Here is a 13,407-nt window from a genome sequence, read left to right as displayed (position 1 = left end):
CTGTTATTTGGCTATTCCGCTATTCTGTTATTCTGTTATTTTATTATTCTGTGCATGACTGCATCATTTTCCCTCCTGAAGTTTATAAATACAGTACGAGTACATCCTTTTGTCGGTAGGAGTCCGTGTTACTATTTTCTGGAGCGAAATTCCTGCAATGCACACTGAAAACAAAAATTAGGGTAGTGAGCCTTAATTACAGGGACTCCCCAACTTACAACAGTGCATTTAGTTATGGTTCAAAGTTACAACAGCACTGAAAAAAGGGACTAACAATCCTTTTTCACACTTAACAACATTCCCAGCAGTCACATGATCCAAATTCAGACGCTTGGCAAATGACTCCTATTTACGAAGGTCACACTGATCCCCTTTTGTGACCTTCGGGCAAGTGAAGTCAAGGGGAAAGCCGGATTCACTTAACAACTGGGTTACTGACATCACCCCTGCAGGGGACTCACTTAACCGCCGTGGCGAGAAAGGTCGTAAAATGGAGCGACAAAAAGTGTTTCGCTTAGCAATGGAAATGTTGGGCTCAGTTGTGGTCATAAGTCGAGGACCACCTTTATTTGTTTTGGGGAGGGGGCTGCGTTTGGTCCCAGAACAGAAGGTAGGTGTCTGAGGAGAATCAAAAATTCAGGTAAATTGTCCGTGAAGATCAAGACTTACCTTGGATGGATAACGAGTCACTCCTGCCTCCCCATCGCCCAAATCTGGGGGTCCGTGACTGCCTCCCTAAGGAAGCCTTGAGGGGAGTTTGGGGACCACGGCCGGACTGCAGGGTAACCAGATCCTTCAGGCACTTCAGCAACCCCTGAAGTGGGGGTTTCTCTTCGGACACTGCTTCTACAAGAGAGGAAGAAGCTGATAGAATTCATAAATAAATAAATAACATTATAAATGACTTAGATGAGGGAATAGAGGGGGAACTCATCCAAATTTGCAGATGACACTAAAATGGCAAGAACAGTCGACACCCCAGAAGACCAGCTTGGGATCCCAAAAGATCTGGACGGACGTGAACAATGGGCCGTATCCCAAAACAGGACATGTAATGTGGGTTTTATCCCACCGAGTTTCAGCAATTGCAACTGTATCCTCTCTAGAAACAAATAAAGATATAACTAGTAGCCACCATGGGTTTGTTAAAAACAGATCATCTTATTTAATTCTTTAACCAAGTGACTAAATTAGTAGACCAGCAGAATGCCACGGACATAGTATAGTTAGATTTCAGTAAGGCATTCGACAGAGTAGATCACAACCTACTTCTACTAAAAACCAGCACCAGTTTGTTAAAAACAGATTGTGCCAAATCAATCTTATTCTTTTCTTTTACCAAGTGACTAAAATAGTAAACCAGTGAAATGCTGCGGACGTAGTATAGTTAGACTTCAGTAAGGCATTCGACAGAGTAGACCACAACCCACTTCTCAGTCGGCTGGGAAAATGTGGAATAAACACCATCACCAGTAGGTGGAGTTGTAACTGGCTAACAAACCATACTCAACAAGTAGTCCTCAATGGTACTACGTCTACAAGTAAGCAGTGGGCTACCACAAGATTCTGTCTTAGGCCCAGGACTCTTCAATATCTTCATAAATGACCGATGAGGGAATAGAAGGAGATTTCATCCAAATTCGCAGATGACACTAAAATGGCAAGAACAGTTGACACCCCAGAAGAGAAGCTCGGGATCCCAAAAGATCTGGACGGATGTGAATAATGGGCCATATCCCAAAACAGGACATTTAATGTGAGTTTCATCCCACCAAGTCTAAGGAATTGCAACTATATCATCTCTAGAAACAAATAACAGTTATAACTAGTAGCCAGCAGCAGGAGTTCTCGACTTATGACAGGTCCTGGGGAGGTGGACTAGAAGACCTCCAAAGTCCCGCCCAACTCTGTTCTAATTCCTTTGTCCCTCTCCAAGTTTGTAAATGACAAACCTGGCCCCAACTTTGGAAATGCCTTGCGAGAACTTTTCGGAAGTTCCTTCTCAGCAATGACCTCGGACATCGTCTTTCTGTCCTCGGATGGGCCGTCAGCCTCAGAGATGCTTTGCAAAGGGCCTGGTGATGTGGGTTGCTCTGGCCCTCCATCCCCCCAGGAATGGGGTTGGTCCAGACAGCCGGAATCTGCAGAAGAGTGTTTACAACAAAGGAGGTGGATAGGATAGGATAGGATAGGGCAGGGCAGGGCAGGCGAGAAGAGAGACAAGGGAAGGGAAGGACAGGACAGAATAAAAAGAAGGATGCAGTAGGAGAGGAGGAGAGGAGGGAAGGGAAGGGAAGGGAAGAGAAGAGAAGAGGAGGGGAGGGGAGGGGAGGGGAGAGGAGAGGAGAGGAGAGGAGAGGAGAGGAGAGGAGAGGAGAGGAGAAGAGAAGAGAAGAGAAGAGAAGAGAAGAGAAGAGAAGAGAAGAGAAGAGAAGAGAAGAGAAGAGAAGAGAAGAGAAGAGAAGAGAAGAGAAGAGAAGGACAGGACAGGACAGGACAGGATGTTTTCAGTTTGAACCATCAACCAAACGTACTGTTGTAAGGGTAACGATGAATGTATCTTTTTCTCCATTATTTTCTGGAGGGAATTCCTCCAGGGGGCACCGTTAACTAAATAAACCCTGAAATAGCCTTGATTTTTGCTATTTCAGTCCTGCGTTCGAATCCACATCTCTCCAAGTCTTTAGACGTCAGGGGCGCCTTTGTGGTCACCCCGTTGTCTCTGCGAGGAGATTAAACTGACGGTCAGGAGGTTTCATCCCATTTTTTGCAGCAGAAGGGATATAAAATAGATGGGAAGGGCCGGGCAAAGACAAGGAGACCCAAAGACCCTCCCTCAAATTCACCGTCGGTATCCAGCCTCGGCTCTATTGCTGGGGTGTCCTTCTGCTCCGTTGAGAGACGAAGACGCCGAAGTCCTTCTTCAGACTTCGGTTGCCCTTTGGTCAGGTTCTCCTTGGTTGACGGCTCTGCGACGGTCGCTACCTCTGCATCAACAGGAAGGAAGGAAGGCAAAACTAGAATCAACATCACGTGAAGAGTTAGTACAGGCAATCCTCGACTTACAATGGTTCGTTTCGTGACCGTTCAAAGTTACAACGGTGCTGGAGGGGAAAAAAAAAAGACTTAGGGCCGTTTTTCAGACTACTTCACTTCAGAATCAAGTTGCTGGTCCCTATTGTGATTGCAGGACCAGAAGCAATGGAGGTCGACTCAACGAGGAGAGATCCAGCCTAGAATGAAGGAGAAATTCCCTGACAGCAAGAACAATTAACCAGTGGAACAACGTCCCTCCAGAAGTTGTGGATGCTCCATCACTGGAGACCTTCAAAAAGAAATTAGACCGCCACTTGACTGTGATGCGGGGGTCCTGTTTAGGCAGAAGGTTGGACTAGAAGACCTCTAAGGTCCCTCTCCATCTTGTTATTCTTTTAACCCCAGAGAAATTAATCACTGGAGTTTTTAAAGATGAGATTGGACAGCCATTTGTCTGAAACGGTATAGGGCCGTGATGGCGAACCTATGGCAGCGTGCCACAGGTGGCACGCGGGCGAGAACTGTGGGCATGGGAGCGTTGCCCTAGCTCAGCTCCAGCGCGCATGTGCACGCTGGCCACCTGATTTTCGGGCCTTTTCTGGCCTCCGGGAAACGGGCTGTTTCTGGCCTCTGGAGGGTCTCTGGGGGTGGAGAAGGCCGTTTTCACCCTCCCCAGGCTCCAGAAAAGCCTCTGGAGCCTGGGGAGGGCGAAAAACGGGCCTACCGGGACATTGTGTGCCAAAAGCGTGGGAGCGTGGGGAGGTTGCACATGGGGGGCAGGGCACATTGAATTATAGTGTGGGCACATGCACACGAACCCCCGCGCTCCCCCCGCTTTTGGCACACAACGGCAAAAAAGGTTAGCCATCACTGGTGTAGGGTCTCCTGGTGGAGCAGGGGGTTGGACTAGATGACCTACAAGGTCCCTTCCAATTCTGTAATTCGGTAGCCACACACACACACACACCGTTTGCCAGCCTGTTTTCATTGAGCCTAAAATTTTTGTAGCTAAATTTCTGTTATCTGTGAAACAAGCCTGGCTATTCCCCCCCCCCCCTTATACTCATGTGAAATAGGGTGGTATCTATGACTCATGTACAGGTAGTCCTCAACTTACAACCACGATTGAACCCAAAATTTAGGTTGCTAAGTGAAAAATTTAGGTGATTTTTGCCTCACGTTACAACCTGTCTTGCCGCAGCTGTTAAGCGAATCAATGCATTTGTTACAAGAGTAACACGGTCGTTAAGTGAATCTGCTGACTTTGCTGGTCAGATGGTCATAAAATAGGATCGTGTAACCCTGGGACACTGCGACCGTCATAAGTAGGAGTCCGTCTCCAAGCGTCTGAATTTTGATCATGTGACTGTGGGCATGCTGCAACAGTTGTAAGGGTGAGAAATTGTTGTAAGTCGCTTTTGTCAGTGTTGTTGCTACTTCAGACGGTCACTAAATGAATGGCCATAAGTCGAGGATTACCTGTATTGTTCCAGTGATGGACCCACCTGTTCCCTTCCATCCTTGAGCATCACAGGGGGCAAATGTGCCTTGGGTGGTGGGCTCCGACCATTCTCCCTCTGGGCTGCTGCCGGGGGTCCCCCCTGGGCTGGAGACGCTCAGGGAAACTGAGTCAGTGAAGTGTGGGAAACTCTTCAGCTGGACAATGGGACCCGCTGGAAAGAAAGATCAGAAGCTCAGAAATTCCCACAACTCTCCTTTTAACCTGCAAGACACAGAGAAATCTGGGGAGGGAGAAATCTTCACATCTGTATATGTGGCAGGGGGCTCCCAACTCCTGGGAGCCAAGGACCACCGAGAAGAAGATCGAAGAGGAAATCTCTCCTGGCTCCACCATGTCCCGATTCGGAAGAGGAGGAGGTGGAGGAGTTTGAACCAGGACCATCTGATGGGGATGGCAATATCTGAGTCCACGGACTGAGGACGATGCCGTCCCGGGCCTCTCCGGCCTTGGGGGAGATGGACAGCCAGATGGGGAGCTGCCTTCCTTCACAAACTCAGGGGAGGATCAGCTGCAGACAGGTGGCGGGGATGAGAGGCAGCAGTTCCCCTTCTCACAAGGAACAGCTGCCTCCCCCTCTCACTCCGAGAGCATGGAGAGCAGAGCGGAGGCAAGTTCAGAGGAGATCTGTGAGGTTGCTGGTGAGGAGGCAGCCCTGTCCCTCCTCACACCTGAACTCAGCCCATTTAATCAGAGGCCAGGGAGGGTGTTTGCCGGGAACAATCGTTTGGCTTTGGCTTTGGCACACATTTCCCTGGCCTTTGTAAACTCCGCTTTGCACCAGTTCTGACCCAGCTCCCCAACTACGACAAACCCTCTGAACTTCAATCAATGATTCCTTTATTAGGCGCGTCAGTAGCCCCGGCAAAACGTTTCTCTCTCACCACAAGCTAACAAGTCTGTTTGGCAGGGAGATGAATAGTTGTTTATCATACCTATTCATCTCCACCCCCTGCCTTTTATCCCTATAGCTACAGTGCCACTTCACTAGCAGCGGTGGCTCTTCCTTCCCAAGGATGGGCCCACGGATTTCCACTGCTCTCCTCTCCTCTGCCTTCTGAGCATCCGCACATCAGGCACTGGACCCAGCTGTTCTTCCTCTTCCTCATCAGCCACCTCCAGACCTGGGAGCTGTTGACTCTCCGAGTGCTGACGGACGGCCCAGGCTCTGCCTCTCTCTCTCTCTCTGCCAGCTCCATTCCTTCTTCCCCCTTGGAGTCTCAGGTTGCCTTGATGCTGACCTGACTCACACGCCTCCGCCTCATCTGATTCGGCTGCTGGAGGGGCCGGTGGCCAAGAGGCCACAACAGCAATGTGTTTCTGCTTTGGACTATGTTTCTGCCCTGAGGATCCTGACGATTGTTCGTGGACTACAGGCCTTGCCTGGTGGACTTTATATCTTGTTTTGGCACTCCGGACTTCCTCCTCGCCTTGTGAATCAGCTCCGGTCACTATTGGCTTTAATTTGGGGGCACCTGTGTTGTACTGACCGTGGGGGGCTGCCGTTAGGGAAGTTTGGGGTGGAGCTCCATCGGCTGTGATAGGGCCATTTGTCATGAGGTAGCAGAGCAATAAACTTAATAAACAGGAGATTCTAGGGACTTCGTCTGCGTAACAACGACAGCTACTGACTGGATCTCCAAACTTGACATTAAACTTTGAAATGTTATTTCTGTTTTCCTTTTAGATTTTCTTACTGTTTTTTTTTATTGTTTTAACCTGCAAAAATGAAGTGTTTTAATACTTTGTGTGACAAACCAGACGCTAAATAAATAAGAGCAATAAAGCAGGGGTCCCCAATCCCTGTTCCACAGTCCGCAGCATGCCAGAAACTGGTCCATGCAAACAGATGTGCAGGATGCAGGCAATACAAAAAACCACATCCTCTCCAATCGGTGGAAAAACCACGGAACCAGTCCCTGGTGCCCCAAAGGTTGGTGGCCACTGCAATAAAAGACACCATTGAAGCCTGCCTCGGCCTAGTCCAGTGGTCCCCAACCTTTCCCTCTTTGTGGACCAAAGAGGGAGGGAGGAAGAATGGTCCAGTATGCGTGGCAGCGCATGCAAAGCTCCAGTTGCGTGAGTGGCTGGTACTACTTCATGAAGTGCTGTTTGTGCCTGCCGCCCGCACAAATAGAGCTTCACGCACATTCGCGAGTGGCCACCGCTTATGCAAATGGAGCTGTGTGCACACATGAACCAGCCACTTGCGCGAACCAGTTCCAAACATATCGCGGCCCGGTATTGGGCTGCGGCCCAAGGATTGGGGACCTCTGACCTAGGCTGTATAAAATCTGCTCAGCCGTGCAGCCAGTGTACTCACCGTGCCCTCTGCTTTCGCTGCCCCCAGCAGGCGTGGATCGATCCAGGCTCGCGTGCGCGTGTCCGCAAAGGAACTCTGGGATTTCGTTGACCAGCTTCATGAGTGCACAGAGGTGGTGGCTGCTTTGATCCTTACCTGCGCGGGGGAGAGAGAATTTAGGGAAAGGCCAGAACAGGTGAGAAACAGGACGTCACCCAAATGCGGCCAGTTCTGAGCCAACATTACAGAGAAAATGGCCTCGCCCTTAATCCGCGACTCTCCTGTGGGGTCCCCTCCAACTGGGCTGTGATTGCAGTGCCCAGAAGCCTCAGCCAAGGCTTAAACCAGTGGGCATTCCTGTCCCTGCAGATCTGGACAGGACTGGTTTGAAACGAAGACGGAGAGAAACATTGCCCTTCATTCTCTGCCACTCGTACCCTCCTCGTCGCTCGCTACAGCCAGGCGCTCCTCAGCCTTATCCTGCTTGAGGTTGAAGGGTCCTTCCATGCCCTCTGGAAAAGGGGGCTCTTCACCTGTGGGGAGGGGAAGAGAGAAGCAACCAACAGCCTAACGATGTACCAGCTTGGCACATTTAAGTAATCAGCAAAGAAACAAGGGAACAAGCATGGCTTAAATCAAAAAATAAATCCTTAAATCCTCTGAATGTTCTGTAATTGGGCCTGGGAAGTCTGCTTGGGGAATCTTGGGGCCGGAAGGGAAAGTTAAGTGAGAGGCGAGTGTGGTGATCCCTCTCCCCCAGGTGAGAGCTGTGGGGAGAGGAGTGGCTCCCTGCTTGGTGGGTGAGAGCAACTAGGAGGGGCAGGCTGCCGTTTGTACATTGAGTGGATGTATTTGGAGTGTGTTGGGAGATAAGGGGATGCTGGATGTGACCCATCTGCAGCAATGAGGAAGGGGTGCTGTGAGTTTGAGGGCGCTGAGAGCAAGTGGTATTAGTGCCTGTAAGCAGCAGTGAAATGCACTTACCTTTGCTACTGGTTTGGGAGTGTGAGCGTGAGTGCGTTTTCTGCGCATGCACAGAGGGTCTACAACGGGATTTAATGACGTCCCAGCGGGTGGGTGGAGCCTACCAACGGCGCTACCGGTTTGTGCAAGCCAGATAGATCCGGCCAGATTTCACCACTGCCTGTAAGGCTCACCTTGCCCCGCAATAGTTTTGTCGGTGGGAGGAGGTTTTCCCCTTTTTAAGGAAGAGTGTGGGGAGGGCGGATGGAATAGTTCTCAGGGAAAGCAGAGGAGGGCGACCTTTTTCAGTGGTGTCGGTTAACGGGAGATTTATTTATTTATTTATTTATTTATTTTATTAGATTTCTATACCGCCCTACTCCCAAAGGACTCAGGGCGGTGCACAGCCAAACAATAAAAACACATACAATACAAAATTTAAAAATAGAATAAAATCAAATTAAATAATTTTGGCCCCGACAAATTTAAAACCCCAAACTTTTAAAACCAATTTAAAATTGAATATATAAAATACTAAAAGATATTTAAAATTTTAAAAATCTTTTATAAAAGAGGGGGAAAATTAGGCCAGGCCGGCCTGGTGAAATAGTAAGGTCTTAAGAGCACGGCGGAAAGTGCACAGATCCGGGATCCTACGTATCTCCGGGGGGAGCTCATTCCAGATAGTAGGTGCCCCCACAGAGAAGGCCCTCCCCCTGGGGGCCGCCAGTCGGCATTGTTTGGCTGACGGCACCCGGAGGAGCCCCTCTCTATGGGAGCGTACCGGCCGGTGGGAGGCTATTGGTGGTAGTAGGCGGTCCCGCAAGTACCCGGGTCCTAAGCCATGGAGCGCTTTAAAGGTGGTAACCAGAACCTTGAAGCGCACCCGGAAGACCACCGGGAGCCAGTGCAGCTCGCGCAGGAGGGGTGTTACATGGGAATGCCATGTCGCTCCCATTACCACCCGCGCGGCCGCACTCTGCGCCAGTTGGAGCCTCCGGGTGCTCCTCAAGGGGAGCCCCATGTAGAGAGCATTACAATAGTCCAGGCGGGAGGTGACAAGGGCATGAGTGACCGTGCGTAACGAGTCCCGATCCAGAAAGGGACACAGCTGGCGAATCAGGCGAACCTGATGAAAAATCCTCCCGGTCACGGCCGTCAAGTGCTCTTCTAAAGACAGCCGTGAATCCAGGAGGACGCCCAAGTTGCAAACCCTCTCTGTGGGGGCCAATGATTCGCCCCCAATAGTCAGTGATGGCGTCAACTGACTATAACGGGACGTCGGAAACCACAGCCACTCAGTCTTGGATGGGTTGAGCCTGAGCCTGTTCCTCCCCATCCAGATCCGTACGGCCTCCAGGCACCGGGACATCACTTCAAGGGCATTGATACGGGAGGCAAGGGGAGGGGGGAAGGCACGGGGGAACGCGATCTCGATGTTTAGTACCGGTCTCATGTTCTGCCCCCTTGCACTCACCTCATTTACCTGGTCAGCAGATCTGTGATGGCCCTGGTCTTAGGCATCTGCTTTTAAATGTCAGTAAGGCTAGCCTTGTTGCCGATTTGATCCTTGAAGAGAAGGCCGATCTGACTTGTATAACCGAGACCTGGCTGGGCCCAGAGGGAGGCGTTCCCCTCGTAGAAATGTGTCCAGTGGGTTATTGAGCATGGCACCAGTCTAGACTTCAGGGCCAGGGAGAGGATGTGGCTGTTGTGATCAGAGAATCTCTAGTAGCCTCCATGCTCCACAAGTGCCCGGCTGCAAGACCCTTTTTCTTAGGTTGGGCTCAAGGGATCAGGTGGGATTACTGCTGCTGTACCAGCCTCTGCTGCGTGGCAGCTTCCCTACCTGGGCTCCTGGACCTCACCGCAGGGCTGGTGGTGGAATTCCCCAGGGTTATAGTACTGGGGGATTTCAACCTGCCATCCCTGGTGGCGGGGGCGGAGGTAGCCTGAGATTTCATGGAAACTGTAAAGTATTATATATCGTCCTACCCAAAGGGAAGAATGTTAGGAAATGATTTTACCTAACTTGTTGGGTTGGCAATATATAAACCATCAATATAGCTTTAAGAATGCTGAATTGCTGTATTGCATCATACTGTGTCCTGATTGGTTAGCTCTGTAGCCAATCTCCTTAAGAGGGAGCTAGAAACATGGTTTGTTTCTCTTTGATGCTCTTTGCTGTTTGCTGTGTGCTATTTACTGCTCTTTGCTGTGTTTGCTACTGTTTGCAACTGTTTATAGTGTATGACTACAACGACTGGTAAGAAGACTTTGTTATTGGATTATCCCTGGGCTATTGTTTAACCATCTACTGCTTTATATGTGAATGACCTGGACTGTTTATTGGACTGTGCCTTATTACTATTTCCTGAAAGTAAGTACAAAATCAGTGTATCTGTATGTTGACTGTCTTATTTCGTAACTACTCTCAATCGCTTTCATGTGCACACTCTTGCTACTCAAGAGTTGCTCTGCAAATTCCTCAACAGAAACCATGACTTCCATGGGCCTGCCCCACGTCATCCAGGGCCTGACTAGGAATAGTGGTTACACACCCGATTTGGTGTTCCTATCGGAGCAGTGCCTATGTGGCCTGGAATTGGTGGACCAGTTCGTTTAGTGACCATTCAAAGTTACAACGGCACCAAACAAAATATGGCCGTTTTTCACACTTATGACCATTGTGGCACCTCCATGGGCATGTGATCAAAATTAATACGCTTGGCAACCGACTCATATTTCTGATGGCTGCAGTGTCCCGGGGTCATGCGATCAATTTTTGTGATCTTCTGATGAGCAAAGTCAATGGGGAAGCCAGATCCACTTAACAGCCTTATTACTAACTTAACAACTGCTTGGATTCACTTAACGACTGTGGCAAGAAAGATCGTAAACTAAGACAAAACTCATTTAAGAAATGTCTTGCTTAGCAACAGAAATGTTGGGCCCAATTGTGGTTGTACGTAGAGGACTAGTTGTACAGGATTCATAGACACCTCCCTAATTTACAGGAGTATAAGGTGGGGCGGGGGAGCACAGCCAGACCTACAAGATTTTATTTGACCAATCCAAAGTAAAGTATATGTGCTTCATACACATCTCCCTAATTCATAGGTGTATAAGGGGGAGATAGGAGTATAAGCCAGACGTGCAAGATTTTGACAAATCCAAAATAAACCTCCCTAATTCATAGGAGTATAAGGATGGGGGAGCTCAGTCAGACTTAGAAGGGTTTTTTTTTTTTGACAAATCCAAAATATAGTATATATGCTTCATAGACACCTCCCTCATTCATAGGTGTATAAGAAGTGGGGGAGCACAGCCAGCCTTGCAAGATTTTGTTGGAAATCCAAAATAAACCTCCCTAATTCATAGGAGTATAAGGGGGGACACCGTCAGATTTACAAGATTCTGTTACTACAGTCAAACAATCATTTGAGTCTTCTTGTAGAGTGGATTTCTTGGTGTGATCTCCCTAATGGGGCTCACCATGATCTTCCACCCCATTTGAAAGGACGAAGGCAGCTTTTGAGGGGCAAGACTAGGGGTGAAATGTAAAATGTGTTACTACTGGTTCTGTGGGCGTGGCTTGGTGGGGGGGAATGTGACTGGGTGGGCGTGGCCATTTTTTTTTTTTTTAACTTTTCAAAGCATTTTTTTTTTTGCAAATGCAAAAATATGCTTTGAAAAGTCTCTGCCCATCAGGCAACACAGCTGGGATCATCAGAGCCTTTTCAAAGCATTTTTTAAACCACCTCTTCCGCTGAAGAAGTTACAGAAAAAAATGTTTTAAAAGTCTCTCTGATGATCCCAGCTGAGTTGCCTAATCGTCAGATAATTTTTTAAAAGCCTATCTGAGGATCAGGCAACTCAGCTGGGATTGTCAGAGAGACTTTTAAAACATTTTTTTCTGCAACCTCTTCAGCGGAAGAGGTGGTTTAAAAAATGCTTTGAAAAGGCTCTGATGATCCCAGCTGAGTTGCCTGATCGGCAGAGGCTTTTCAAAGCATATTTTTGCATTTGCAAAAAAAAAAAATGCTTTGAAAAGTTTAAAAAAAAAAAAGCCTCTGATGATCGTGCGGCTCAGCTGGGCATGGTGGGGGTGGGGATGGCGCAGGGATTTTTGCTACCGGTTCTCCGAACCACCCGCCACCATCGCTACTGGTCTGAACCTGGAACATTTCACCCCTGGGCAAGACCCAAGGAAATAATTCACCCTCACCCCACCCCAACTCTTGTTCCAGCAGGCAGGGTAAGTAAGACAGCAGAACACAGCTTGAATCTACAGGCGACAACTTCTCTCTGCACCCTGGACTCTTGTTTGGGAAGATTATAGAAGGAGTCCCCAACCCCTGGGCTGTGGATCATGGACTGGGGCGTGGCATGCCAGCAACCAGGCAGCACAAACAAGTGAAGCCTCATCCGTGGGATTCAGGCAGCACGTGAAACCACATACCCTACGGTCCACGGATAAATCTTTCTCCACGGAACCGGTCCCGATCTCTGGTGCCCAAAAGGTTTATAGGGTGATAAAAGGGGTCTTTGTTGGATGACAAAAGGGTGGGATATCTCCCCACTTTAACCTATGTCATTCAACATAAACAGTTGTAGTTTTAGTGAAAAGCTGTGCTTCGGCGTACAATGCACGCAAACAAGAGCACCCCACCGCACCCCGTTGGCAGGATTCTTTCATTCACGTGTCCCTCTGTGGAAAAAGGAGCTTTCTTACGATGGGTTTTGTCGCCTCCCGCCACCAAAGGCAGCCGTCTTCTCCAGCTGGGCTGGGGGGTTTCAGCGGTCCCGTCCGGCTGGCAGGTCAAGGAGGAGAAATCCAGGGTGGGGACTGAGTGACCTGTGTGGAAAAATGCAAGGAAGACAAAGTTGCAAAAGGAGGGTTCAAATTGGACCTCAATGGTGCAACCAAGAGCTTGAAAGGTTCAGGAAAGATTTGGGTTGGGGATCAGCGGCCTGACACACACACACACCACAACTCACAATGCAGGCCTCCAAATATTCAGGATGAAAAAAAATACCCCTTCAGGAACAGGAGATGGTAACTTCAAGCAGAGAGAAAAGAGAAGAGAAGAGAAGAGAAGAGAAGAGAAGAGAAGAGAAGAGAAGAGAAGAGAAGAGAAGAGAAGATTTGTAACTCAGGGTTGAACAATGGGGTTCTAGAGAGCTCTGAATTTGGTGGTTTTCTGGCAGACTTTTCATGACAACTTGGTGCTCGAAGGGAGGGGGCTTTGTGAAGAAGAAGGGGAGGAGAGGAGGAAGAAGAAGAAAAGGACTATAGGGACCAGGAGATCTCTTAGCTTGGTGATTTTCTTGCAGATGTTTTATGACCCAACTAGGGAATGTCATCCGTGCTAGAAGGGATTGGGGTTTGTGGAGAGGGAGGAGGAGGAGGAGGAGGAGGAGGAGGAGGAGGAGGAGGAGGAGGAGGAGGAGGAGGAAAAAGACTGTGGGGACCGTGGTACTCTCTCAGCTTGGTGTTTTTGTTGCAGACCTCTCATGACCCAACTAGGTAACATCATCAGGGCTAGAAGGCTTGTGCCAGAAGTCTTCTAGCACTGATGATGTT

The 13,407-nt window shown here is 49.0% G+C and overlaps 1 protein-coding gene across 3 annotated transcripts in view; it reads right to left on the bottom strand.

Annotated features, from left to right (window-relative positions):
* The window catches only part of KRABD3 (KRAB domain containing 3), a 30,101-nt gene that overhangs the window by 14,469 nt on the left and 2,225 nt on the right, over positions 1-13,407 (bottom strand). For 2 of the 3 annotated variants that reach the window (XM_034430544.3, XM_060683226.2), the window contains exons 3-9: positions 12,556-12,678; positions 7,295-7,390; positions 6,879-7,013; positions 4,542-4,709; positions 2,847-2,987; positions 1,953-2,141; positions 670-846 (exon numbers count right to left, since the gene is read on the bottom strand). In XM_034430544.3, coding sequence (XP_034286435.2) covers positions 670-846; positions 1,953-2,141; positions 2,847-2,987; positions 4,542-4,709; positions 6,879-7,013; positions 7,295-7,390; positions 12,556-12,678 — 1,029 coding nt within the window. Of the gene's footprint in view, positions 1-669; positions 847-1,952; positions 2,142-2,846; positions 2,988-4,515; positions 4,710-6,878; positions 7,014-7,294; positions 7,391-12,555; positions 12,679-13,407 lie in introns of all 3 variants that reach the window. The other variant, XM_087894297.1, reaches the window with a different exon arrangement.

Source organism: Pantherophis guttatus, chromosome 4 (genome assembly GCF_059756535.1).
Source record: "Pantherophis guttatus breed Tessera chromosome 4, ASM5975653v1, whole genome shotgun sequence".
In the NCBI taxonomy this organism is placed as follows: domain Eukaryota; kingdom Metazoa; phylum Chordata; class Lepidosauria; order Squamata; family Colubridae; genus Pantherophis; species Pantherophis guttatus.
This window is presented reverse-complemented; position numbering and strand designations above follow the sequence as displayed.